Source organism: Eleutherodactylus coqui, chromosome 9, assembly GCF_035609145.1.
Source record: "Eleutherodactylus coqui strain aEleCoq1 chromosome 9, aEleCoq1.hap1, whole genome shotgun sequence".
NCBI lineage: Eukaryota > Metazoa > Chordata > Amphibia > Anura > Eleutherodactylidae > Eleutherodactylus > Eleutherodactylus coqui.
In genome coordinates, this window is record NC_089845.1 from 102293219 (window position 1) to 102318713 (window position 25495).

The 25495-nt window shown below is 44.7% G+C and overlaps 2 protein-coding genes across 3 annotated transcripts; both read left to right on the forward strand.

Annotated features, from left to right (window-relative positions):
* The first annotated feature begins 5757 nt into the window (after positions 1 to 5757).
* LOC136578290 (fucolectin-4-like) lies at positions 5758 to 10562 on the forward strand. Of its 2 annotated transcripts, none has more exons than XM_066578238.1 (4): positions 5758 to 5856; positions 7975 to 8060; positions 9661 to 9943; positions 10258 to 10562. In XM_066578238.1, the coding sequence occupies exons 2-4, from the start codon at positions 7976 to 7978 to the stop codon at positions 10412 to 10414; spliced, it is 525 nt and encodes a 174-aa protein (XP_066434335.1). In that variant the 5' UTR covers positions 5758 to 5856; position 7975; the 3' UTR covers positions 10415 to 10562. The 2 variants fall into 2 exon arrangements, with proteins under 2 accessions (XP_066434335.1, XP_066434334.1); XM_066578237.1 differs by having other exon boundaries at positions 5821 to 5978.
* Positions 10563 to 23709: 13147 nt separating this feature from the next.
* On the forward strand, positions 23710 to 24801 carry LOC136578292 (fucolectin-3-like). Its single transcript, XM_066578246.1, has 3 exons — positions 23710 to 23794; positions 24204 to 24486; positions 24644 to 24801. The coding sequence occupies exons 1-3, from the start codon at positions 23710 to 23712 to the stop codon at positions 24798 to 24800; spliced, it is 525 nt and encodes a 174-aa protein (XP_066434343.1). The 3' UTR covers position 24801.
* The last annotated feature ends 694 nt before the right edge of the window (positions 24802 to 25495 follow it).

Here is a 25495-nt window from a genome sequence, read left to right on the forward strand (position 1 = left end):
GAGCAGGATTGCAGGCCGACTTCGACCCCCATAGGATAGGGAATGCCAATAAACGGGATGAGGGGATTAGTAGTAGTTATCACTCATGACGCCACCGTTCCCACACACCGGTATGCTATGCGGCAGAGGAATAACAGAGACTTGTGTATAGTACCTCGGGTCCCCAGAAATGGTTAGGGCCTGGTAGAACTTTATTTATTGAATAAACTTTTACAATAACAAGTATTCAAGGTAATGCAAGTACAGTTCTCTCTTTAAGTGCAAGCAGGCTAAAGCTCAGAGGTCGGGGAGAATACACAGGATGAATCCGGTCCTACAGTCAACGTTATCTGTACAGTACCCCTCCTGGACTGGGAGCACTCCAGAGGACGAAGGGGGTAGGGGTCACTCCGCAGACACTCTGGCAAAACAATTATTTAAAGTAAAAGGCTTAACAATAACACCCCACATGGCAGGTGCGTAGGTGTGTCTCAGTGGTGTACCTCTGTGCGGGAATCCGGACTTTGGACGGCCGCACAGGAAAAGCCTGCAGTGTAAACTGGTACCTGTATGGTGGGTTTCTCTATACAGAACTACTGGAACTTGCTCTTTCTCCAAGATCTTTGGACTCACTCAATTCACATCTAACCTCCAATCATTACGGGATATCTCTCCTCTTCCTCCATCTTCACCTACATGGAAGCTGAAGGTGCTTCCATGTGACTCTGTGTTAGCACTCTCTCAGATGGAAGCCCTTTCCGGTCTCAAACACTCCCGCTTATACTTTCTCTCATACCACATGACATGACAAACTGATACATCTACATGCAGGCAATGATTGTATTACTGTTAACCTCTCAAGCTCTGCAGCTTTGCAACACACACACTGGATATGACAGGACAGACTTTGCACAGTGAATCTACATAGGACAAAACATCTATGACATTTATGGAGGAGATCAGGATGGTGTTCTGGGCCACTACACATTTCTAATATGTGAGTATTGTGCCTTTGGTACCCCTGATGCTCTTCGTTTCATGAAGGACAAAGTTATGGTATTAAGTGCACCACCGTAATTATACAAAATTTACAATATGGTGTCCATTGTTGGCTTCCCATAAAGAGTTAAGGATTAAACGTTTAATATTTGCAGTTTTCTTATCAATTGACCCCCTCATCTATGTCTTAGCATAGAATGACGTTGCATCTGCATGTTGTTTGCCTTTAGAAGCGGTCCATCTGGTCTGTAGGAAAGTAGTGCGATTTGTTGCTTGACGTCGACCATAAGACGATTGTCCTGCTGGAGGGGAAGATCAGACGTCACAAGACCGTAATGCTGTATCCATCTAAGAACCAATATACGTGACAGCACTCAGCTACGCCGCCGGGCAGGATGAGCTGTAAACAGCTAGACACAACTACAGTGTAACCCAATCTACTATCTATGGGGTCCCAGACAGTTCTTTGACAATTCTCCTATAGTTGTGTTCACTCTAAAGGTCGCCTAAGGGCTCCTTCAGACTGGCAATCATGATTTTCTGCAATTTTCTTGTGGCAAAACCATGTCTTTTTTCCCGCAATTTTGAGCATCAGTACTGCTTTTTCTCACAAAAAAAGACTGCTACGTACGATTTTTTAATGCAAAAGTCAATAGGACTTTCTAATGTTAAGAAACACATTGCAATGCACGAAAATCGCAAGTTTGTGCTTTGCAATGCAATAAAAAGGAGTCTCCATAGGGAAATATGGGAGATAAAAAAAAGCAAAAGGCAGAAAGATAGAACATGCTACAATTTTTTTTTTCATGCAATATTGCATAAGTGAAAACATCGCTAATGTGAAGGAAACCATTGAAAAGCATGGGTTTCATAATTCTGCGTTTTCACTTTCTCTTGCATCGTGTGAAAATCGTGCGATTTTATCGCAAATGTGAATGCACCCAAAGGGTACTTTTACACAGGCTGACTATGGTCCGAAAAAATAAGCCAAAAGAGTGATTTCCAGCAATAGTTATCCTACGTAAAAGTGGGGCCTGAGTGAGAAATAGCTCCTTAGGCCGTTTTCACATGCGCGATAAAATCGTGTGATTTTCGCGCGATTTGAGAGTGAATGAAAATGCAGAATTATGAAACCAATGATTTTTAATGGTTTCATTCCCATTTGCGATGTTTTCACTCATGTGATGTGGCGTGAAAAAAACCTACGGCATGTCCTCTCTTTCTGCGTTTTGCATTTTTTTCTAGTCCATATTTCCCTATGGAGCCTCGTTTTTATTGCATCACAACGCACGAACTTGAAATTTCACGCAATGCGTTTTTAACATTAGAAACTCCTATTGACTTTCGCACAATAAAATTGTGGGCGGTAGCGAAGCAATACTCGATTTTTCACAAGAAAAATCACTTAAAAATGGCCTGTACGAAGCTGCGATTTTGCCATGATTCCCTTGCGGCGATATTGAGATTGCTCGTGTAAAACTAGCCTAGGTTGCTAGTTGCTTTGTATTCAGCTCACTTAAATGAAGCAAATAATGAGCGACTTCTCGTTCAGTGTAAACAGGCAGTTGTTAATCTATAAATGACTGCGTGTTCGCTGTGAATAGAGATGAGCAGTCAGAAGAAACCTCTGGCGCGCTATGCCTCCATTCACTGAACAACTATCGTTCCTGTGGGAAGGCAGAGGAGTAATAGTCACTGGGATAGCTGTCAGACATTTAATGGCGACAGTCGTCCCGTCTAAAGATACCCTAAGGGCTCCTGCACACAAGCATATCAGCTCTTGTAAAAAGGCCTTTACCTGTTAAATGCTTCATTGCTCCGAAGCTCCCTGAAGTCTTTGTTTACTTTGATGCAGCGATCTAAGGACTGTATGCCCACGTGAATGCTGCAGCCAATCACCAGTGTCAGTGCTAGAAAGCAAGATACAGCTGAGGCTAGTGTGTGGCTGCAGCAGTCACACGGGTTACATTTCTAAATGGGTTGCCAAGTGCTATAAAGTTAAGAAAAATGTTTATGCTAAAAATTCTAATTTTATTTTTCTTTATCCAAAAAAGCTGAAATTTAAATGGGAATCAGAAATATTTCCAATTAACAACTTTCCAATGACACTAAATCTTCAGTTTAGTTGTTTTTCAATACTGAAAAGCAATAACACAATAGGCAACTAAGTGTACAGCCAACCCATGGTCTTTTAACAATTACGATCTACCAGCACTCTCGGTACTATCGGTTTCAAACTAACTTTGAAGCAGTCTTTTCTCTATTATAGTTGGCCTAATATCTTAGTAGTGAAGTCTCACACAGATCCTTTTAAATGGTAATCTTATACTGCATTGTCTATGTGAAGCAAATGAGAAGATTGGTCCAAAGTCGATTTTCCACTTGAATCAGAGAATCATAGAAGATAGAGTTGGAAAGGGACCTCCAGTGTCATCCGGTCCAACCCCCTGCTCAGTGCATGATTCAGTGAATCATCCCACACAGATGTCTGTCCAGCCTCTGAAGACTTCCATTGAAAAAGAACTCACCACCTCCCATGGTAACCTGTTCCACTCATTGATCACCCTCACTATCAGAACATTTTTTTCTAATATCTAATCTGTGTCTCCTCCCTTTCAGTTTCACCCCATTGCTTCTAGTATTTCCTTGTGCAGATGAGAATAGGGATGATCCCTCTACAATGTGACAGCCCTTAAGATATTTGTAGACAGCTTTCTTTTTTGCAAGCTAAACATTCCTAGATCCTTTAACCGTTCCTCATAGGACATGGTTTACAGACCGCTCACCATCCTGGTCACTCTTCTCTGTACTTGCTCCAGTTGGTCAATGTTTTTTTAACTTGAGGTGCCCAGAACTGGACTCAATAATCCAGATGAGGTCTGACTAAGGAAGAGTAGAGGGGGATAATTACCTCATGTGATCTAGACTCTATGCTTCTCTTAATACATCCCAGACTTGAATGCCTTTTTTGCTGCTGCATCACACTATTGACTCAAGTTCAGTCTGTGATATATAAGTATACCCATCTTTTTGACATGTGCTGCTGCTTAGCCCAATTCTTCCCATTTCTTGTCCAGATGTAGAACTTTGCATTTCTCCTTGTTAAATACCATTATGTTAGTTGCCGCCCACTATTCTAGCTTGTCTAGATTTTTTTTGAATCCTCTCTCTAGTGTTTGCTATCCTTCCTAGCTTTGTGTCATTTGCAAATTGGAGCCTTGTGGTACCCCACTTGAGACATTCTTCCAACTGGATGTACAGCCATTTCTGACCACACTTTGAGTATGATCCGTCAGCCAGTTGTGAATTCACCTAGCAGTTGCCTTGTTGATCCCTTTACTAAAGTCAATATATACAATATCTACCGCATTCCCCTGATCAACCCAGTCATTGATTCTGTCATAATGGAAATTAGATTAGTCTGGCATGACTTGCTTGTTAAGGCCCTTTTAGACAAGACAAATGTTGGGCAAATGCACATACTAGCTCCCGTGCACCTGCATAGGACCTAGTATCGTTAGCTCTCAGCGGGGAGGCTGCAGGAGATTTCTCTCCTTGTGCTTCCCAACCCCTCTCCATTGACATAACATAGCGGCCGTTCAATACTGAATGGCCACTATTCACACTAAACGATAAGCGATCAGCTCATCGTCCATCATTTATGCAGCATAAATGATGGACGATGAGCTGATTGCTCATTTTTCAGTGTAAATAACGGCTGTTCAGTACTGAACGGCCGCTATGTAAAGTCAATGGAGAGGGCGAGGGAGCGAGAGGAGAGAAATCTCCTGCAGCCGCCCCCATGCTGGCCGCTCTGTGAGCGAGCCAGCACTACTAGCTCCTGTGCAGGGGCACAGAAGTGAGGATACATAGGGACGAGTGTCAGGCATCGTTTACCCAACATTCGTCCCGTCTAAATGGGCCCTCACAAAAGCATGTTGGCTCTGGTTAATTACTTCATTGTCATCGGAGTACTTGCATGCATGCTTTTTGATTTATTCAAACATCTTTCCCAGTATAGAAGTCAGGGTCACAAGCCTGTAGTTTCCTGGTGCAACCTCCTTCTTGTCTTCAAAATGCCGCTGCTCCTCTGCTTGGCACTGCTGTGGCAGAAGTGTGTGAGCCTGGACTTCTCCTCCCTTCTACTCTCCTCCTGTGGAACCAAGGAGGAGAGGTCAAGGGAGGGGGATCCCGGTTGAACACACTGTTGTTAGTGTGTGCATCCGCAGCAGCAATACTAAGTGATTACCAGCCGGGAAGCTGCAGTACTCCAGCTGGTAATCACTTTCATGGTGACCTGACATCTCGAACGCAGAATAAAAGTGGGACAGTTGTCTAAAAAGCGAGAAAAAAGGCTGTTCCACTTAGGGACCCTGGGCATCCCAAAGCAGGACTATGCTGCCTAAATTGGGATGTCTGGTCACCTTATTCCAATAGTACTAGTAATGAACAGCATGCGTGCCCACAGAGAGGGCTCTGAATGCCCCCCTGTGGCATGCATGCAATAGGTTCGCCACCACTGACCTGTACTTAGGATAGGTCAACAACAACTGGAAGTGGGAGAACTTGTGTAATTGTACATATACTATAAGGTCCGTAGGGCCCCACAAAATCCTCTACCCACTTACTATAACAATATGATGAGGATCCACAGGGCAATGATTAGGGGGGTAATGATGTCCCGATGACCTCCGCAGCAGATGGACGAGTCTGGTTGGTTTTTATAAGTGGTGAGGAAATCTTGCTTCAGGGGGTGAATTCATTGGACAGACATTGTGTTCCTGTGGTCAGAGGGGGAGGTGGATCTGGAACATAATAAGATATAAATACTCCGGACAGAGGCTGCTCAAGTCATAGAGGATGCAGGATCCTTCTCAGGTGAGTACAGTCTGTATATGAGAACAATCTGCAGGAATTAGTCGCTGACTACAGGGGGAGCTCCATTATGCCGTGTGAATATTACAGGTTTCCTGCAGTCCATTTCTACATTTGTTATATGGGTAAGTGCAATCTATTTTTCTCTGCTATCAGCCAGTCCAGGCTGTAGATGTATTGTTTCCTATTATCAGACATTGCAATCTAAAGAGTCTAAACAGGTGAATACAGGATAAGGGACCTTCCACGCGGGACAGAATAGGACGCACGACACAACACAAGCCGTGGTAAATTTTGCATCAAAATCTGCAAGTTACCTGCAGATTCTCATGCAAAAAAAGCTTCGTTCATAGTGCAAAGGGTTGCGCTAAGGCATGCGCAATAGTGCTTACACTCAAGTGAAGCCGGCCTAAAGCTCAGCTTTCATTTCTTCTTGTTTGTTATAGGTCAATAGTAAAATATGAAACGCCCTACAAACATCACAAATTTTTAGCGCCATTTTTCGTTCTTTTAGAACGTACTCATATGGGTGACCACGATTTTAGTCAGTGAAAGAATGACCACTTTCCGTGCAACTTTAATGCAATTCTCATGTGGTTTTTTTTGTCATTTTTATGCACTATTTGCATAAATTTTACATCAGTTTTTTATGCACGTTTTCACTGATCTGCACTTCTTAGTTTTTTTTTCATTTGGTCATCATAACATGCGTTAAAAACAGATCGCACTCGCATGAACTCACATGGCATTCGAGTACAATCCATTTTTTTTAATGCTCCAATAGAAATTTATAGGCGATTATTGAACAAGATTCGCACAAAAATAAAACATGCAGCGATTTTTCAAGCTCGGAATATCAGTGAAAACCCGCATGTGTAAATTAACCCATTCAAATGCATGGATTCTCTTTTCCATGCAAGTCCTGTCTATCTTAGACTAGCACAGAACTTGAGGGGGGAAATTGTCTGTGTGAATACAGCTTTATTGCACTTTTTGAGTCTGGGGGTGTTTTTGCAAGTTGCTCTTAGAGCCGTCCCAGATGGCCGTAGGCGCAACTATGCTCGCCAGTACAGACCGTAGTTGTGGTCTGAACAAGGTTTTTTTTTCACATCGCCGACTATTCAAACTCCGCTCAGGAATTTGAAAAACCACGCAGGAAGATCGGGGCTGTCCGATCTTTCACGCATGCAGTATTCACTACAGGTCCTATCTTGTATCGGCCATACAATTAATGGACTAGAATCCCGATCGTGAAAACGAAACCATTGCAATCAATTGAAATGAGTGGTTTTGTTTTGCCCAGTTATGTGGCCATGATTTTCACGGCCACATAACAGGAGAAAACCACGTTCATCTGATACCATGTCTACTTGCACGCACGGATTCCACTGCTGAATCCTGTAGTGGTATCTGTGCATGCCCGCGGACATGGAGAGGAAAAGACAGTATCTTACCTCTCCGGATCCAGCGCAGGTCTCCACTGAGCCAGGCGGATCATCTTTTCTCAGCACGGCGGATTCTTTTGGGAGCACTCGGCGACGAGCCCAGCACATGCGCAGTGCTTTCTTTTTTTTTTTGAATCACCTGCTTTCCCGTGGCACAGCCACAGTGACAGCTGCGGGTGTGCCACGGTGGGGATGGCTTCCATTGGGATCCGCAGGAAAGTGGAGCATGCTGCAATTTCTTCCTGCATGTGAGATCCTCCCGCTGGTAAAAAAAAAGATCACATCCATATGCTTTTACTTGCCATGCGGATGCTAATGCATCCCTATGGGCAACAAGAGGTGCAGATCTCCCGCACAGGAAACACGTGTGGATTTTATAATTAAAATCTGCACGTGGACATTGGGCCTAAGAAATACCACCAAAAAATAAGCCTGTTAAGAAAAGAGCACCGGCAAAGAGACTGGGAAATGTAGTGTGCACAGTGTCCATCATACTGCACGACAGCAGCCACCACAGTGCTAACACATTCCAATGCAGCTCTGGTTGTGACTACAGCATAAAATATTACTCAGGATCAGTAAAACAAAGTGATTTACTACATATGTAATTATATATAGAGATTTATTGCATTTGGTAAAATTTTCCTCCGTTTTTGTGTTTCTCTTCTTCCTCCAGGATGGCTCTTCTGACGTCTCTGCTTCTGCTCGGATTTTTGGCTCTGACTCAGGCTCAGACTCCGGGATGTAGTCTGCAATCTGGAGGTGAGATTATATCTGCATGCAGGGCTGTAACCTTCATGTGCCACACATATAACCCAAGGTTGGCAGGAGCAGACAGGTTAGATGACCTGGAGGCTCCTCTGCTCCACTCTCCTGTACCTAACAAGGTCTAAACATACATCAAGGTATCAGCTGTGGTATTACACTCTTTGTCAAAAAAAATTGCACCCCTAGAAAAAGTTGTCGTTTTGAGGCAAAACGTGGCATGCAGTTCTTTCTTAGGCAGATATGTAAATGCTGAGAGTTGTGGGGTGATTAGATGAACGGTCTTGCCACCAGAGGCCCTAGAAGTGGCCCCACCCTTGGCCTATAAAAGGCTGTCAGTGGCTCCTTGTGTGTAGTGACCTCTTCTATCGCTTGTGTAGAGCTTGTTGACCACTGGACGCCTCTACAACGCAGGAAAGAGATGTCACCCCGTTACCAGAGTCTGAGAGGGGCGCATTATTGGAGAAACTGGAGGGTTGAAATGACGAATTGTTCCCAACGGCTGTTCTGACCAGACTGTTAAGAGGTGTTGGGACCAGTAGATGTGTGAGGACACATACAAAGGTGAAAGGGCTCAGGATCCCCCGACACACCACCAGTAGAGAGGATCATCTGATTGTCTAACAGGCATGAGCAGCTCCAACTGTTTAGTTTTCGGCCATCCACAGACAGGTGGCGCCATCGTTACACCTTATGTCTGTCGAAACTATTTCCAGGCACTTGGCTGAAGGACATTTGGTCTCACGGCACCCATTACCTGTACGGCCTCTGACACCCACCGTTGCCTCCGTTTGCAGTGGTGTCGTGAACAACGAAATTGGACTGCTACACAGTGGAACCTGGTTGTCTTCAGTGACAAATCCAGGTTTAGTTTGGGCACTGTCAATGTCCATATTCATGTCTGGAGACCTCGGGGTGAGCACCTCAATCCTGCCTTTGCTGTAAAGCAGCACACTGCCCCCTGCCTAGTTACAGCAAATGTGGAGTGATATGCTGCAAGAGACCATACTTAAACTGTATAACTTTATACCCGCCCGTATCACATCTAGTATCCAAGCTAGAGGCAGTACAACAGGGTACTAGAGACTCCCTGCCCACCCGTATCACATCTTGTATTGAAGCTAGAGGTGGTACAACAAGGTACTAGAGCCTTCCTGCATCACACAATCACACCACATGCTGCACCCACTCAGCATTTTCCTTGTTCTGTTGGGTCACGTTGTCTTCTTGTGCTTCTCACTGTAGCTTTTATATTCAAAAACATTTCTTGATGTGAGCAGAACATTCAGAATTCTCATTCACTTGTAACAAAAATAAATACACCCATTATTAGGGTTGGGAGTGGTAAAAAAAAGGTGATTGGGTGGGTTGGGGTTTAGAATAGAGCAGGTTCTGGGCAGCACCATTTCTTTCTGATCTTGTCTGTGGATCTATATGTTCTATTAAAAACACATTTGCGTCTTTACCTCCATTTCTCTGTCCTCGTTCCTTCTTCTACCTCTATTGGGATTTATGGGGAGGAAGAGACGTCAGGGAAACAGGACATCGGGACTTACATCTCAACTCCATATAACTTAAACTCTTCTTATTTCCTCAGTCAATGATCTAGCGCTGAATGGTGTAGCCTCCCAGATAAGTGACCTGCAGCTTCCTACAATGGGATACGCAAAAAATGCCATAGATGATGTCAAAGACACAACTTACAAGGATGGATCCTGTACTCACACTACTAAGACACCAAATCCCTGGTGGCAGGTGGACCTCCAACAGGTGTACAGCATCTCAAAGGTCATCATAACAAATAGGTTGGACTGCTGTTCGGATCGACTGCTTGGAGCCCAGGTCCGGATCGGGAACTCCCCCGACAACAACAACCCAGTGTAAGTTGGTCACCTCTGGCACCAAATACTAATTTTCTAGTTTTGCAGCAAAAACCATATTGTCCCATCTGGTGTTCTTCCACATTGTCCCATCTTGAATTTCTCCACAATGTTCCATCTGGTGTCTGCCCACAATGTCCAGTTTTTTGGCTTCCCACAATATCCCAATTGCAATTATTCCATCTCTCTTTGCAGTCATTTGTGCTACTGTCTCTGTCCAGTTGTTTCTGGTTTTGATTAAACTTGGTGTACACGTGACAAATAAGCAGATTGAGCAGCTGATAATTACAATGTCTTGCTGGTTTCTCCTCCAGGTGCGGCACAGTCACCAGTCTTGCATCTGCCACTTTGCCATTCTGCTGTAACGGGATGGTAGGTCAGTACATCAGCGTGGTGATTCCAGGACGCTCGGAGTACTTGACACTGTGCGAGGTCGAAGTTTATGGGGACCGAGTCAAAGGCTGCCATTAGCTACTATCAGATTTATACTTTCTGCTGTGACAAGTTCTTCTGGAATCTTCTGTTGTATGAACACTTATTTGAGGTTAGAAAGAGCATTTTTTTGCACAGAGATTTGTGTCTTTTGGCAATTGATAAATAAACTTTCACTTTACTTCTATCACCAAACTTTTAAATTTTTGGAAATAACAACCACAGAGAAAAAAAATGAAAGAAACACACAGTATTACAACAATGGAAGGGTATAAAATACTGCATTCACAAATATTGCCTGTGAAAGGTTTGTGAATTTGGTCAATATTTAGGTGCAGAACAGGCACCAAAATCTTGACAGAATCCTTGATGTGTGAACATGATCCTAAGGAACTTGAAATATTCAGTTTTCACAGCAATGGGAAAGTGAGATGTGTATTCTCTGCTGCCCTCTAGAGGTCAATATAAAAACAAGATCTTCCTTCAGTTTCTCAATATGTTACTGTATATTGTCAAAATAACAATAACGAGACTGTGTGGATTAAAACACTCCAGGCTAGCACAGATACAACTGACTAGGACTAAAGTTAATGTCTTGAAGGGTTGGTTAGAAAACCCATTTGTACACACCCTATTAGAATATTTCTTGTTAATAAATAGGGTTTCTCAATTACTCTCCCCAGTGGACATCCCCCATCTCACCACTATATTCAACCTCTCATTGACCTCTGGCATCTTTCCCTCTTTTTTCAAACATGCAATCATATCCCCACTGCTAAAGAAGCCGACTCTTGATGCGACTGATGCTGCCAATTACTGACCCATCTCAAACCTCCCCTTCATCTCCAAACTACTAGAACGCCTAGTTTACTCCCGCCTTGTAAGCTATCTATCAGAGAACTGTCTCCTAGACCCCCCTTCAGTCTGGCTTCCGACCACAACACTCGACAGAAACTGCTCTTACAAAGGTATCCAATGACCGCTCTTTCAGTGTCTCCTTTGCTGGATCTACCTCTCTTCCTCTTGCCCTTGCTGTTGGGGTCCCCCAGGGCTCGGTCCTCGGCCCCCTCCTTTTCTCTATCTACACAGCCCCTATTGGACAAACCATCAGGAGATTTGGCTTCCAATACCACCTCTATGCTGACGACACCCAGCTATACACCTCTTCCCCGCTGACTCTAACACTATATCCTCTCTCTACCTAAAACTAAACCTCTCTAAAACTGACCTACTAGTGTTTCCACCCTCCACTAACCGACCTCATCCTGACATCTCCATCTCAGTGTGTGGTGCCACAATAACTCCCAGACAGTATGCCTGCTGCCTTGGCGTCATATTTGACTCTGATCTATCATTTACCCCCTACATCCAATCTCTGGCCCGAACATGTCAGCTGCACCTCAAGAACATCGCAAGAATCCGCTCTTTTCTCACCGTGGACACGCTAAAAATGCTTATTGTTGCCCTCATCCACTCACGTCTCGATTATTGCAACTCGTTGCTGATCGGCCTCCCCTGCACCAGACTCTATCCTCTCCAATCCATCCTGAATGCATCAGCCAGGCTCATCTTCCTGTCCAGTAGCTACTCGGACGCCTCTGCCCTGTGCCGGTCACTGCACTGGCTGCCCGTTAAATACAGAATTCAATTTAAACTCGCTACCTTCATCCACAAAGCCCTCCACAGCGCAGCGCCCCCCTATATTGCCTCCCTCATCTAAATCCATCACCCAGCCCAGGCTCTTTGCTCTGCTAACGAAACTAAACTGCGCACCCCTTTAACTCAAACTTCTCATTCCTGCCTCCAAGACTTCTTCAGAGCAGCACCAGTCCTCTGGAATGCACTACCAAAGGTTACCCAGGCAATACAGGACTCGCAAAACTTCAGGCATGCTCTAAAAATGCACCTTTTCAGGGAGGCATACCGCATACCCTAAACAAACTCCTTTGTACCCCCCTGATAACATGCTCCCTGACCTACTGACTGCAACCCCTGCTAGCCATCATAAACTGCTCCTGCAATCATACCGATTCTGCCATCACACAGCTAAATGTCTGACCATTGTCTATGTGTACAGCATCCCTCACTCCACCTCGCCATACCGTGCACATCTCCAGCCCCTTTACCTTCTGTATTACCCCATTACTTGTAGTATGTAAGCTCGTTGGAGCAGGGCCCTCACCCCTATTGTTTCCTTCAACTGATTACTATGTAACCATGGTTCTGTAATTTTTGTACTTTTGTCTTTCTGTATTCCCCCTGTCTTTGTAAGCGCTGCAGAATATGTTGGCGCTATACAAATAAAGATTATTATTATTATTAGTCAGAATGGAGAGCTGTGAAAAAAAGCATCTCTATCATTGAACTACCGAGAACGTCCGTATGTCATCTCATGTTCATTACACATTTTGTTTACATTTGGTATGGGTGCTGGGAAAGTTCCTCACGCATATGCTGAATGTATCAATAAGATCTCATCAATAAGATCTCATCACCTGATGGAGGCCGTCAGTGTCCTTTTGCTGGTATGCTGTATAGGAAAGCAAAATAGAATGCACTTTCCTACATAGTTGGCCACTGCAAAAAGAATTACCACGCAATATATGTTCTAAGGCTGGTTTAGACACAACGATTCTCGCTCAAAAATCTCTCAAAGCTGTTTTTTAGCGAGAATCGTTGGGTCTAACTGCACGAACATCGTGCAGTTTCCGTTAACGAGTCGCTGATAATTCTCTTTCAGCATGCTGAAAGAATGATCAGCCTTATCAGGACTTCACAGTGGGATACCGCTGATACTATTGTTTCAGCTGGTATCCTGCTCCATGAACACAGCCGGGGTATGCAGAACACAGCTGTAGCACTGTTTTATGCATGCTCTGTGAACACAGCTGGAGTATGAAGAACACAGCACTCCAGCTGGGGTCTGTATACTCCGCACAGAGCGCACAGCTGTATACCAGCTGAGTGCTCTGTGAACACAGCCAGGGTATGAAGAACACAGCACTCAAGCTGTGTTCAGCATATCCCGCTCGGAGCGCTCAGCTGTATACCAGCTGAGCGCTCCGAGAAGAGAACAGCTGGATGCAGAAGACAAGCGGCCCCGCTCAGAGCGCAAAGTGATCGCTCAAAACTGTCAAAGTACCGTTTGAGCGATCACCTTGCCCTGTAAATGCACACAACGATTATCGCTCAAAAGGCATTAGTCGATGTTGAGGCTAATTGTAGCCGGTTTCAGACAATGTTTGGCCCTGGGCAAAATTAAAAGTGAGGCACAAAAAATTGATTATACCAACAAAACTTTTACATACATTCAATTCAGAAAATGAAAACATACTGAGACAAATAGATGAAACAGCGAATCACAATGAGTTAACTATTATGGGGGATTTTAACTATCCGGATATGAACTGGGAAGCTGAAACCTGCGCATCTCATACAGGTAGCAACTTAAGATAATTACCTTACCCAACTTGTACAGGACCTGACTAGAGGGATGGCCATTTTGGACTTAAAGGGGTTGTCCCGCGCCGAAACGGGTTTTTTTTTTTATTCAATTGGCCCCCCCGTTCGGCGCGAGACAAACCCAATGCATATGTTTAAAAAAAAAACCCGTTTAGTACTTACCCAAATCCCCGCGCTGCGGTGACTTCTTCCTTATCCTAGCAAGATGGCCGCCGGGATCTTCACCCAAGATGCACCGCGGGTCTTCTCCCATGGTGCACCGTGGGCTCTGTGCGGTCCATTGCTGATTCCAGCCTCCTGATTGGCTGGAATCGGCACACGTGACGGGGCGGAGCTACAAGGACCAGCTCTCCGGCACGAGCGGCCCCATTCACCAGGGAGAAGACCGGACTGCGCAAGCGCGTCTAATCGGGCGATTAGACGCTGAAATTAGACGGCACCATGGAGACGAGGACGCTAGCAATGGAACAGGTAAGTGAATAACTTCTGTATGGCTCATAATTAATGCACGATGTACATTACAAAGTGCATTAATATGGCCATACAGAAGTGTATAACCCCACTTGCTTTCGCGGGACAACCCCTTTAATATTAACCAACAGACCTGACAGAATAACAAGAGTGCAGGGCATACTTGCAGTATAGGGGACCGTGGTTGAAGGACCTGCGAGGGGCAGGGCTGGCTCTACTGTAGCTGGGAATTGGGTTGGGTTAGGAGCTTTGGGGGTGGGGTTTTCTATGATGCGATCGTTAGGTTCCCGCCCAAGCGATTATCCAAGCCCCGCCCCCAAACCCCACCCATGTCCCATAGTGACAGAAAAATGTGTGCAGAAGCGAAAATTAATGTATTTGAAATGAATCGGGTTTGTAAGGATGATTTATCAGCTATTGAATACTTGCGCAGTCACAACATTCTACACAGGAAGGTAGAATGTATTCCTTGTAGAGATGAGCGAGTATACTCCGTAAAGGCAATTGCTCGAGCGAGCATTGCCTTTATCGAGTACCTGCCCGCTCGAGATGAAAGGTTCGGGTTCCGGCGCGGGGGAGCGGTGAGTAGCGGCTGTCAGCAGGAGGGAGCGGGGGGGAGAGAGGGAGAGAGAGATCTCCCCTCCGTTCCGCTCCGCTCTCCCCCGCAGCTCCCTGCCCAATGCTCGCTCGAGCAATTGCCTTTAGCGAGTATACTCGCTCATCTCTAATTCCTTGTCAACGGGAAGATTCACAAACAAAAGATTCCAGTAAACTTAGTGGTTATGTGTGGAGATGTCCGGCTGCAGAAGCTCTCTTGAAAGATAGTTTGATTGAAGGAGCCAAGATTGCGCCAGCCAAATTCCTATATTTAGTGTTCTATTGGGTGACTGAAACGCCTCAGCAAACAACAATGCAGCATTTGGATATTGCGGTGCATACTGCAGTGGACTATTATCAATACTCCAGAGATGTATGCTCCTGGAAGTTATTAGCGGAGCCTCTTCAGCTTGGCGGTCCAGGAAAAGAAGTGCAAATTGACAAGTCTCTTCTAGTGTAAGCAAAGTATCATCACCGCCGCAACTTGCAACATCAGGACAGATGGGTTTTTGGAGCCTATGATGTTGAGAATCGAAAAGGTTTCAGCAATTTTATCACGAAAAGAGATGCAGCGACTTTGCTGCCAATAATTCCGCGAGTCATCGCTCCAGAATCAATGATAATGTCTGACGAATGGGCAGCATATCGAAACATCGCACAACTGCCAAATAATGACTCTCATCAAACTGTCAATCACAGCAGACATTAGGGTCGATCCGCTCATGGGCGCTCATACCAACAACAATGAAAATTATTGGAAACGAGCAAAATCGGTGTTCAAGCGCATGAACGGCACAAAAATACATGATTCCCAGGTACCTGGATGAATTCACGTGGTGTGAAAGATATGCTGCAACATGTGATTTAGCCCATTTTAATATGTTGACTCAGATGTGAGCTGCTGTCGTCTATATCATCTGTGAGCTGCTGTCGTCTATATCATCTGTTAGCTGCTGTCGTCTATATCATCTGTTAGCTGCTGTCGCCGTATATTATCTGTTAGCTGCTGTCGTCTATATCATCTGTTAGCTGCTGTCGCCGTATATTATCTGTTAGCTGCTGTCCTTGTATATTATCTGTTAGCTGCTGTTGTTGTATATTATCTGTTAGCTGCTGTCCTCGTATATAATCTGTTAGCTGCTGTCGCCGTATATTATCTGTTAGCTGCTGTTGTTGTATATTATCTGTTAGCTGCTGTTGTTGTATATTATCTGTTAGCTGCTGTCGCCGTATATTATCTGTTAGCTGCTGTCGCCGTATATTATCTGTTAGCTGCTGTCCTTGTATATTATCTGTTAGCTGCTGTCCTTGTATATTATCTGTTAGCTGCTGTTGTTGTATATTATCTGTTAGCTGCTGTCCTCGTATATTATCTGTTAGCTGCTGTCGCCGTATATTATCTGTTAGCTGCTGTCCTTGTATATTATCTGTTAGCTGCTGTTGTTGTATATTATCTGTTAGCTGCTGTCCTCGTATATCATCTGTTAGCTGCTGTCGCCGTATATTATCTGTTAGCTGCTGTTGTTGTATATTATCTGTTAGCTGCTGTCCTCGTATATTATCTGTTAGCTGCTGTTGTTGTATATTATCTGTTAGCTACTGTCCTCGTATATTATCTGTTAGCTAAATAAATTGCATTAATAATCTATTAATCCCATGAAGTCCACCTCATCGTTTTCATTTCAAACACACATGTATTTTGCCTAAGCTGCACACAGCACAGCTTCAGCTCATTCATCTTCCCGCCCACCAATCAGGTCATACAAAAGCCCCACCCCCAAAGCGCCTAACCCAACCCAAGTCCCAGCTTCACTAGAGTCAGCCCCCCCCCCCCCCAGGTCCTTCAACCAGGGTCCCCTTTACTGCAAGTATGCCGAGTACAGGTTGGGCGGAACCTGGGAAATAATGACCTTCAAAAGTGAGATTATATGGGAGCTACAAAAAATACTAAACTTTAAGAAGGCCGAATTCGATCAGTTTAGTGATTCCTTAGGCCCCCTGCACACGGGCGGAAATTCCGCAGTGGGATTTACCGCAGAATTTCTGCCCGTGGAACCTGCCATAGGATTGCGTTAGAAAACGCAATCCTAGGCAGACGGCCGCGATTTGTCCACATGAAATCACATATGGAAAACAAATCACAGCGTTCTCTACTTCTGTGCGGGGCTCACTCCCCGGCCGCTGGCTCCGGCAATGTCATTCCCCCGCCGCTGGCTCCACCCTGCGCATGCGCCGGCTGGCCGGCAGCCAGCATGTCAAAGAGCCGGAGCCATGGCAGAGGAGAGTGCCGCGCTGATCCCTGCAGGGAATTGTAGAATTTTCCCAGCGGAATCCGACACAGCTGTCTGCATGCAGTCTGGATTTCCGCTGCGTAAAACGCGGCGGAAATCCGCGGCATTTCACCACAGCTATTTGCTGTCCTATATGCTCCGGGTACGTGGACGGCTTCCATTGTAGTCAATAGTCTTCTGGACTCGGGGAGTTTGTTCACCTTAGTTTCTGCCTCCCTACCCCTTGTGTTGATTCCACAGGAACGCATGAGGGTACTGTGTATTCATGGGGATACAAAGGACTATCCTGTGGCTCAAGTGTCTATAAATACCGAATGTAGGGTGGTCCCCCATAAAGTTGGGGTAGTGGGAAATCTGGTGCACACCACTATAATTGGGAGAGACTTTCCGCTATTCTGGGATTTGTGGGCTCGAGTTACACTTCCCAGGGGCCTTGAGGGTCCTATAGGATCTTGTGATACTACTTCAGAAACTGGGGTAGAGACCCCGGTCAAGTTAACAGAATTTCCCTGGACAGTGTTAATAGGGGATAAAGAGGAGGAGCTACCACAAAATCGCGCTATACTTGATTTGGGGGTGTCACAGGACAATTTTGGTACCGAACCACTGACTGATCTAACCTTGGAAAATGCTCGCAAAAATGTGTCTGTGGTGAATGGGGTCCGCCAAAATCCTGGGGCTGAGAATCGGTTCCCTCATTTCGCTGTGAATCAGGGCATGTTGTATCAGGTAATAAAAGTTAGAGACGAGGTGGTGGAACAGCTTCTGGTCCCGAGTTGTTATAGACGCACAGTATTAAACATGGCCCACTCTCATGTCTTGGGAGGCCATTTGGGGGTCAATAAAATGCAGGAACGTATTCTGCAGAGATTCTTTTGGCCCGGATGTCACAAAGAAATCTTGAATTTTTGCCAGAGCTGTCCCCTATGCCAGCTAACCTCACCGATTGCCCTCGATAATCAAGGTACCATTTGACCGTATTGCTATGGACATTGTAGGACCATTATTAAAATCTGCTAGAGGTCACCAATACATTTTGGTAATACTAGACTATGCAACTCGGTATCCAAATCCATTGCAAAAGAATTGTTTTCCATGTTCACTAGAACCGGCATTCCTAAGGAAGTATTAACAGATCAAGGAACACCGTTTATGTCCAAGGTTATGAAAGCGTTATGTAAACTGTTAGGAATCAAGCAACTGTGCACCTCAGTTTATCATTCCCAGAACGATGGTCTAGTGGAACGATTTAATAAAACTCAAGAGTATGTTAAGGAAAGTGGTTGAGAAGGACGGCCATGACTGGGATTATTTACTGCCCTACCTACTCTTCTCCATTAGAGAAGTTTCTCAAGCATCCACTGGGTTCTCACCATTTGAGTTATTATATAATTGGCACCCACCTGGATTGCTTGATGTGGCTAAAGAAACTTGGGAAACCGAGGTTACCCCTCACAAAAGTGTATTAGAGCACATTTCCCAAATGCAGAAAGGATTTCAGAAGTAATGCCTATTGTGAAAGAACACCTCCTTACTGCTCAAGAAAACCAAGCAAGGGTTTATAACAGGGATGTGAGAATTAGACAATTCAGGCCGGGAGACTGGGTACTGGGTTTAATACCCACGGCAGAGAGTAAGTTTTTTGCCAAGTGGCAAGGGCCATATGAAATTGTTGAAAAAGTTGGAGCGGTTAACTATAAAGTGCACCAACCTGGTAAAAGAAAACCTTTTCAATTATACAATGTCAACTAACTAAAGCCCTGGACAGAACGAGATGCCCTTAATTCTTCTGTTGTATGGTTCTTTCACAGAGAAGACTTTGTTTAAAACAAGTAATCTTTATTTCTTATTTATTCCTAAAACCAATACACTTAGGGCACAATCACTGACATGAAAAGTGTAACAATAAGGGTGACTGCACACGGGCGGATTTCCTAATTGAACCTAATAGCACAATGCTCACGGTGTGGAATTCCACCGCCGAATTCCGCACCGTAAAATCACCCGTCCTCACCCACAGCATGTTCTATTTGCCGCGAACGTATGCGTTGTCTGCAATGGAAGCCGTCCGTCACGCTATCTTTCGTTGCAGCACAGCAGAAGATAGCGTGAAACTGCTTCCCCGACCACCGCCAGTAGCGTCATATGATGCGGCCGCCGCATCACAAGCTCTATTGCGCATGCGTGCCAAGGCGTCATGCGGGACGTCGGGCGGCGGATCCGGAGGTAAGTATGGGGTCTCTGGGGGGGCGCCGTGACGGGCTCCGCTGCGGAATTCTGCTTGTGGAGCCCGTCATGGCCGTGTGCAACCAGCCTAATGCATGAAGTGTATCCCGAACAAAAGATCATGAATACCTCCTCATGCCCGGAAAGTGGGACAGACACTAACAATTAACATAAAATTAGTCGCTAGGACCGGTTATGAATTCGGCCTTTTAGTATCTGAATGAAATTCTGAAGTCAGTAATAAACATCTTCATATCTCTCATATATTGCTGTGCATAGGTGTGTACACTGAGGTCTTTCTAGTGTTTGATCCAACTTTATCACAAACCACCATAGGTGATTGCCTAAAGGAGACCTTTCGTGGCTCCCACACCGTAATGAATGGCAAGAAGTGATTTATGTTATCTTCAATTATTTGTTCATGCCTTTGATGTTTATCACAGACTCCACAGACTCTACCGTCATGAATTCTTTAACTTCCAGCCCGCAATAAAGTGATCAAGGCTGTGTGTAAAGAAAGACTAGATGGAGTCTCATTTAATCGCTCAGATAAACCGCTCTCAACGCGTTTCACCACATTATGCGTGTGGATCTTCAGGAGAAAAATTTGAGCTGATTTCCACAAGATGATTGTGACCTATAGAATTATTCAGGTAGCCACACTTAAATGGTACAGTCTTAGTGCTAGTATGGACGGAGTAGATAATCCGTCAATTGTCATGCACACTCTCAAGTCTATTTACGGGGTTCTCAGATTATGAGACCCCAGACGTTTTTCTATTGGCAAGGTAGGGGAATTAATCTCTGGGTTAGGTTGGTGGATGGTGCCTAGCTATATCATTGCATCATTCCGCAGCTCTTAATTAAAACTGAGATCAAAGCTCAGTATTCTTAAGGACAGAGACCCCCAGCGGTGCTAGCCCAATCGAAATAGAAAGTGATAATATATCGCTGAGAGCTTAAGTTATTCAGAAATACCCTACTTTCTAATAATTGCAGATCAAAAATAATAAAGGAGAGATGTGACCCATAGCCTTGATGGTAGGCGAGGGAATGAGGTGGTGGCCGGCTCAGCCCTACCTTTATTGCGTCCCAAGCCCCTCCCTGAGGGAGTCGGCTAAGGTAAGTTAACCTATCATCACTTACTTCTGATGTAAACAATAGCGGCATGGCGTGCAGCTTTAGGGCGGGATGCTTTAAAGGCGATCGTAACCCCTGTTATGACGATTCTAAGTCGCAGGCATTTACTGGTAATCAGCCGATCTTAACGATCGCAACGGGGACCTTTAATGCTGTGGGTGTTGTCATCTAGTCGGTGACAGGAGGGCGGCGTCAATCCCGCTGTTCACAGCCAGTCGCCGCATAAAAGAAGTGTACACACCTATGCACAGCAATATATGAGAGATATGAAGATGTTTATTACTGACTTCAGAATTTCATTCAGATACTAAAAGGCCGAATTCATAACCGGTCCTAGTGACTAATTTTATGTTAATTGTTAGTGTCTGTCCCACTTTCTTGGCATGAGGAGGTATTCATGATCCTTTGGTCGCGATACATTTTATGCATTATTGTTACACTTTTCATGTCAGTGATTGTGCCCTAAGTGTATTAGTTTTAGGAATAAATAAGAAATAAAGATTAGTTGTTTTAAACAAAGTCTTCTCTTTAAAAAGGCTTAGCTGCGGGTGTTGTCATCTACTCGGTGACCGGAGGGCGGCGTCAATCCCTCTGTTCACAGCCAATCGCCACATAAAGGAAGTGACGTAATCCTCGTCATGTGTTGAAACGTCACATCCGGGACGTGCCGTGCGTCCGTGATGTCATCACGTCAGCCTGGCAGAGCCGAGCCGTCGCCATTTTAGATGATGGAACTTGCCCACTTCCAAGATAATGCCAGTAATAAGGTTGTAAAATCGAGTACATTCAGCCTCAGCTGATTAAAATTCAGAAGACCGATCTCTGATAAACCCCAATGAAAATAATATAGAAATATACATTAATATGCATATTTTGATTGTATTATAAGTGCTTTATGAATTTATTCACTTTTAATCTGCTAAACGACAGGAAGTGTGTTTATTCTTTAATCCTATATCCAAGGTCCATTAGTAACCATCGCATTTTGGCAATATCATGCAATAATTAAAGGGGCAATTGAGAGTTTTCTACAAAAGGAATAAGATGATGTATTTGCAAATTGAAGTCAGAGGGACAGTACGGTAACCATTTTAAAGAAAACAATTAAGGGACATTTGTTCATTGAGACCTGCTGGGGCGCATGACATCCCCATTGCTGCACCCCTGAGCTGATGGCTCTTTTCCACGGGCCGACAAATTGTTCAGGTTCTCACGATCAGTGAGGATCTGAACGACTGTCATTCAGTGTAAAAGCAGCACCGACTGAATGAATTCATTTGTCACTCAGTTTATATGAATCACCTAAAAACCCAATACAATGTCACTCTGTCTGTGACTGTCCTCACATCAAGACACGTCATCAGCGTCACCTCCGCTAAAGAGCCTCATGTGAAGGACCCAGTGAGGTTTATTTCAGGCTGAAGGTCCTGTAAATGTCCACAAACCATTAGCAGGTGAGAAGATGATCAGACGGAGCGGAACAGGAGCCGCCAGAACATGAGGCCAAGTGAAAGTAACCACAGCAGCGGGTGGGGCTAGTGACATCATAGCCAACTAGTTGGAGGGGTAAGTGCAGGGACTGAGACACAAGGCACACCACTGAGGAGATGGTGGAATAGCTGTTAGAGTTGTCACGGTGGCACTAGCAACTCCTACCCTGAGTGACGCATGCGATCCTTGGCCAAAGCACTGACAGGCCTCTCCAGGCAATGCTAGGGTTACCTGAATAAATTGTGTAGTGGACTTGAAGAATTCTGTCACGGGTGATGCCACCGTTCCTTTCTCCAAGGGATAGCCGACGGGAAATTAGAAAGTCCATACACGGTTAACTTGATAAACTCAGTCGCTGGGAACGGTCAACAACTGGGACTTTAATTGAAGATAGATAGCTTAATACCAGTGCAGGAAAGACAAGGACGGAGGTCAGGGAGGAAACACAGGATGACACCGGGCGAGAAAATCGCAAGCGGCAGTAATGTTTTTGTGAGAAAAAGCAGCGCTGATGCTCAGACATCTCATGAGCAAAATTGCGATATTGCTGTGATTTTCTTGTGGCAATATCGCGATCAACCATGTGAAACTAGCCGAAGAGCCCTCTTACATGGTAAATCAGTCAGATAAATGCTGCCCTGACTGAATAACAGACAGGAGATCAGGGAGGAAACACAGGATGACTCCGGGCCTAGTTAGGTTATTTGTATGACTCTGCTCTTGGACACACACGCTCCAGAGGAGGACAAGAACACTCCACTGAACACTCGCTTTTGGGAAGCTTCTAGACACTGCACAGCAGACTCACTCTCCTTCTCTTCTACACACTCACTTTTTCTCTCTCTCTCTCTCTCTTCAGGGTAGGGGTCCTGGGAATGAATCTCCAGGGTACCACTCCTCTGCTTCCATTGTTCACCACATGAGGGTTGAAGGTACCCCCATGTGGCTGGCACTCTCTCTCTCTGACTGACTAGAATGGAACTCTGTTACTTGCACCTTGCCCTCACATATATCTTGCATGCTCACTTGACAACACAAATTGTTACATTTTCCAGACATATCCCGGACATTCAGACATTAACCTCTTACATGCTGCAGCTGTGCAATACACATAACTAGTGACAAGACAATTTGCACAGAGTGTTCACACTAAATTTGTTCCCTTCTCGTTTGTTGTTCAGCTTCTGCAGGCATAAAACTGAACGACGTATCGTCCGGGTGAATGACGGCCTGTTTACTGTGAATGGAAGCGGGCGGGATGGCACGATTGCCGGCTGCTCCATCTCCATTCACCATATGATGCTAATTTCTGTATAAAGTGCACAGGAACTGCTGCATTTACATTTCCCATGGCTTCTTGTTAGTACTCAGACTATAGGGTTTGATAATTTGCAGCTGCATCTCTGTACAGAGCAGATGTGCATCATGGGAGATGTAGTGCAGTATGATGGACACTGTGCACGCAACAGCAACTAAGCTGGTAGCGATGTGCCTGCCATCACAGTACTAATGCTTTCTAACAGCCATCAGAGTAATGCAGCTCTGGTTGTAACTGGAACATGAGCTATAACTTGCATTCAGTAAAGTAAATTAGTTATTTCTCCTTATACAAATGTATTACAGTAAAATTCTCCTTGTGTTTTTCCTTCCTCCAGGATGGATCTTCTGATGTTTCTACTTTTGCTCGGATCTCTGGCTCTGACTCTGGCTCAGACACCAGGATGTAGCCTGCGATCTGGAGGTGAGATTATATCTGCACACAGGACTATATACACCACACAAGAAACCCAGCGTTAGCAGGGGTTAGATGACTTGGAGGCTCCTCTATTTCACCCTTCTGCAATCAGCAAGGTCTAAATTTACATCATAGTGTCAGCTGTGCTATCACTTTGTAGCTATATTCCATTATCTGAGCTACCAAATGTAGGGAAAACTTAGAACACAGTGGGTCCTGGGCAGTGTCCCTTCTTCCTGGGCTTGTCTGTCGATCTATGTTCTATTAAAAACATATCTGCCTCTCCAAATCCATTTCTCAGTCCATGTTCCTCCTTCTGTCCCCTATTAGGACTTTTGTGGAGGAACAAATGTCGGGGCAACAGATATCGGGACTTGCATCTTGGCTCCATATAACTGAAACTCTATTTCCTCAGCCAACAATCAAGCGCTGAATGGTGAAGCCACCCAGATAAGTGACCTGCAGCTTCCAACTATGGGATACGCAAACAAGTCCATAGATGGTAACAAAGATACAACTTACAAGGTTGGATCCTGTAGTCACACCATTCACACATCAAACCCCTGGTGGCAGGTGGACCTCAAGAAGGTCTACAGCATCTCGAAGGTCATTCTAACAAACAAGATGGACTGCTGTTCCGAACGACTGCTGGCAGCAGAAGTCCGGATCAGGAACTGCCCCAACAACAGAAATCCAGTGTAAGTCATATGGCAACCAATAATAATTTTCCACTGTTGCTGTAAATATTTCCTGTTTTGTATTTTTTTCCTTTCTGGTTGATTAAATTTGGCCAAGATATGATGATCATGGCAGAATGAGCAGCTAACTACAAGGTCTTGCTGATTTCTCCTCCAGGTGCGGCACAGTCACCAGTCTTGCATCTGCCACCTTGCCATTTTGCTGTAACGGGATGGTAGGTCAGTATGTCAGTGTGGGGATCCCAGGACGCGTTGAGTACTTGACACTGTGCGAGGTCGAAGTTAATGGGGACCCAGTCAAAGGCTGCTATTAGCTACCATAATGCCTTTTCCTTCTAGATGGGGCTGGTTCTTCTGGAATCTTCCACTGTATAACACTTGTGGGAAGGATCATGTTCCCCACTGATGCTTGTGCATTTTGACTAACTGATAAATAAACTTTGTTTTTGGATTTGACTACACAAAGAATCAGAAGGATGCAAGAGTATAGAATACTCAATTCACATATATTGCTGGGAAAAGGTTAGAAGATTTGATAAATATTTAGGCACGGAATTGGTGCCTACACCTTGATAGAATCCTTAATGAGTTAATATGGTCATAAGTTGCTGGCAACAGACATCACAGCAGTGGGAAAGTGAGATGCATACAGTCTATTGCCCTCTAGGAGCCAATGTGAAAAAAAGCTCATGGTTTTTTATCCACTCAGATATCTTTCGATAGTTCCCTGCTATGTTGTTGTAGGTTACCAGATGGCTAACAAGACTGTACAATAAAACGCCCCAGGCTTTCATAGATACAGCTGACTAGGACTAAAGTCAACTGCTTAAAGGATCAGGTAGAAAAAAATGTTGTACATGCCCTATTAGAGCATTCCTTGTAAATGAGGTTTCAAAATTATCTAGGTTGGAGAGAGGCTGTGATAAAGAATCTCACTAAACTACCAAGCACACACGTCATATTCACTACACGCTATTGACTCTTGACATATACTGAAAGCATCCATGGG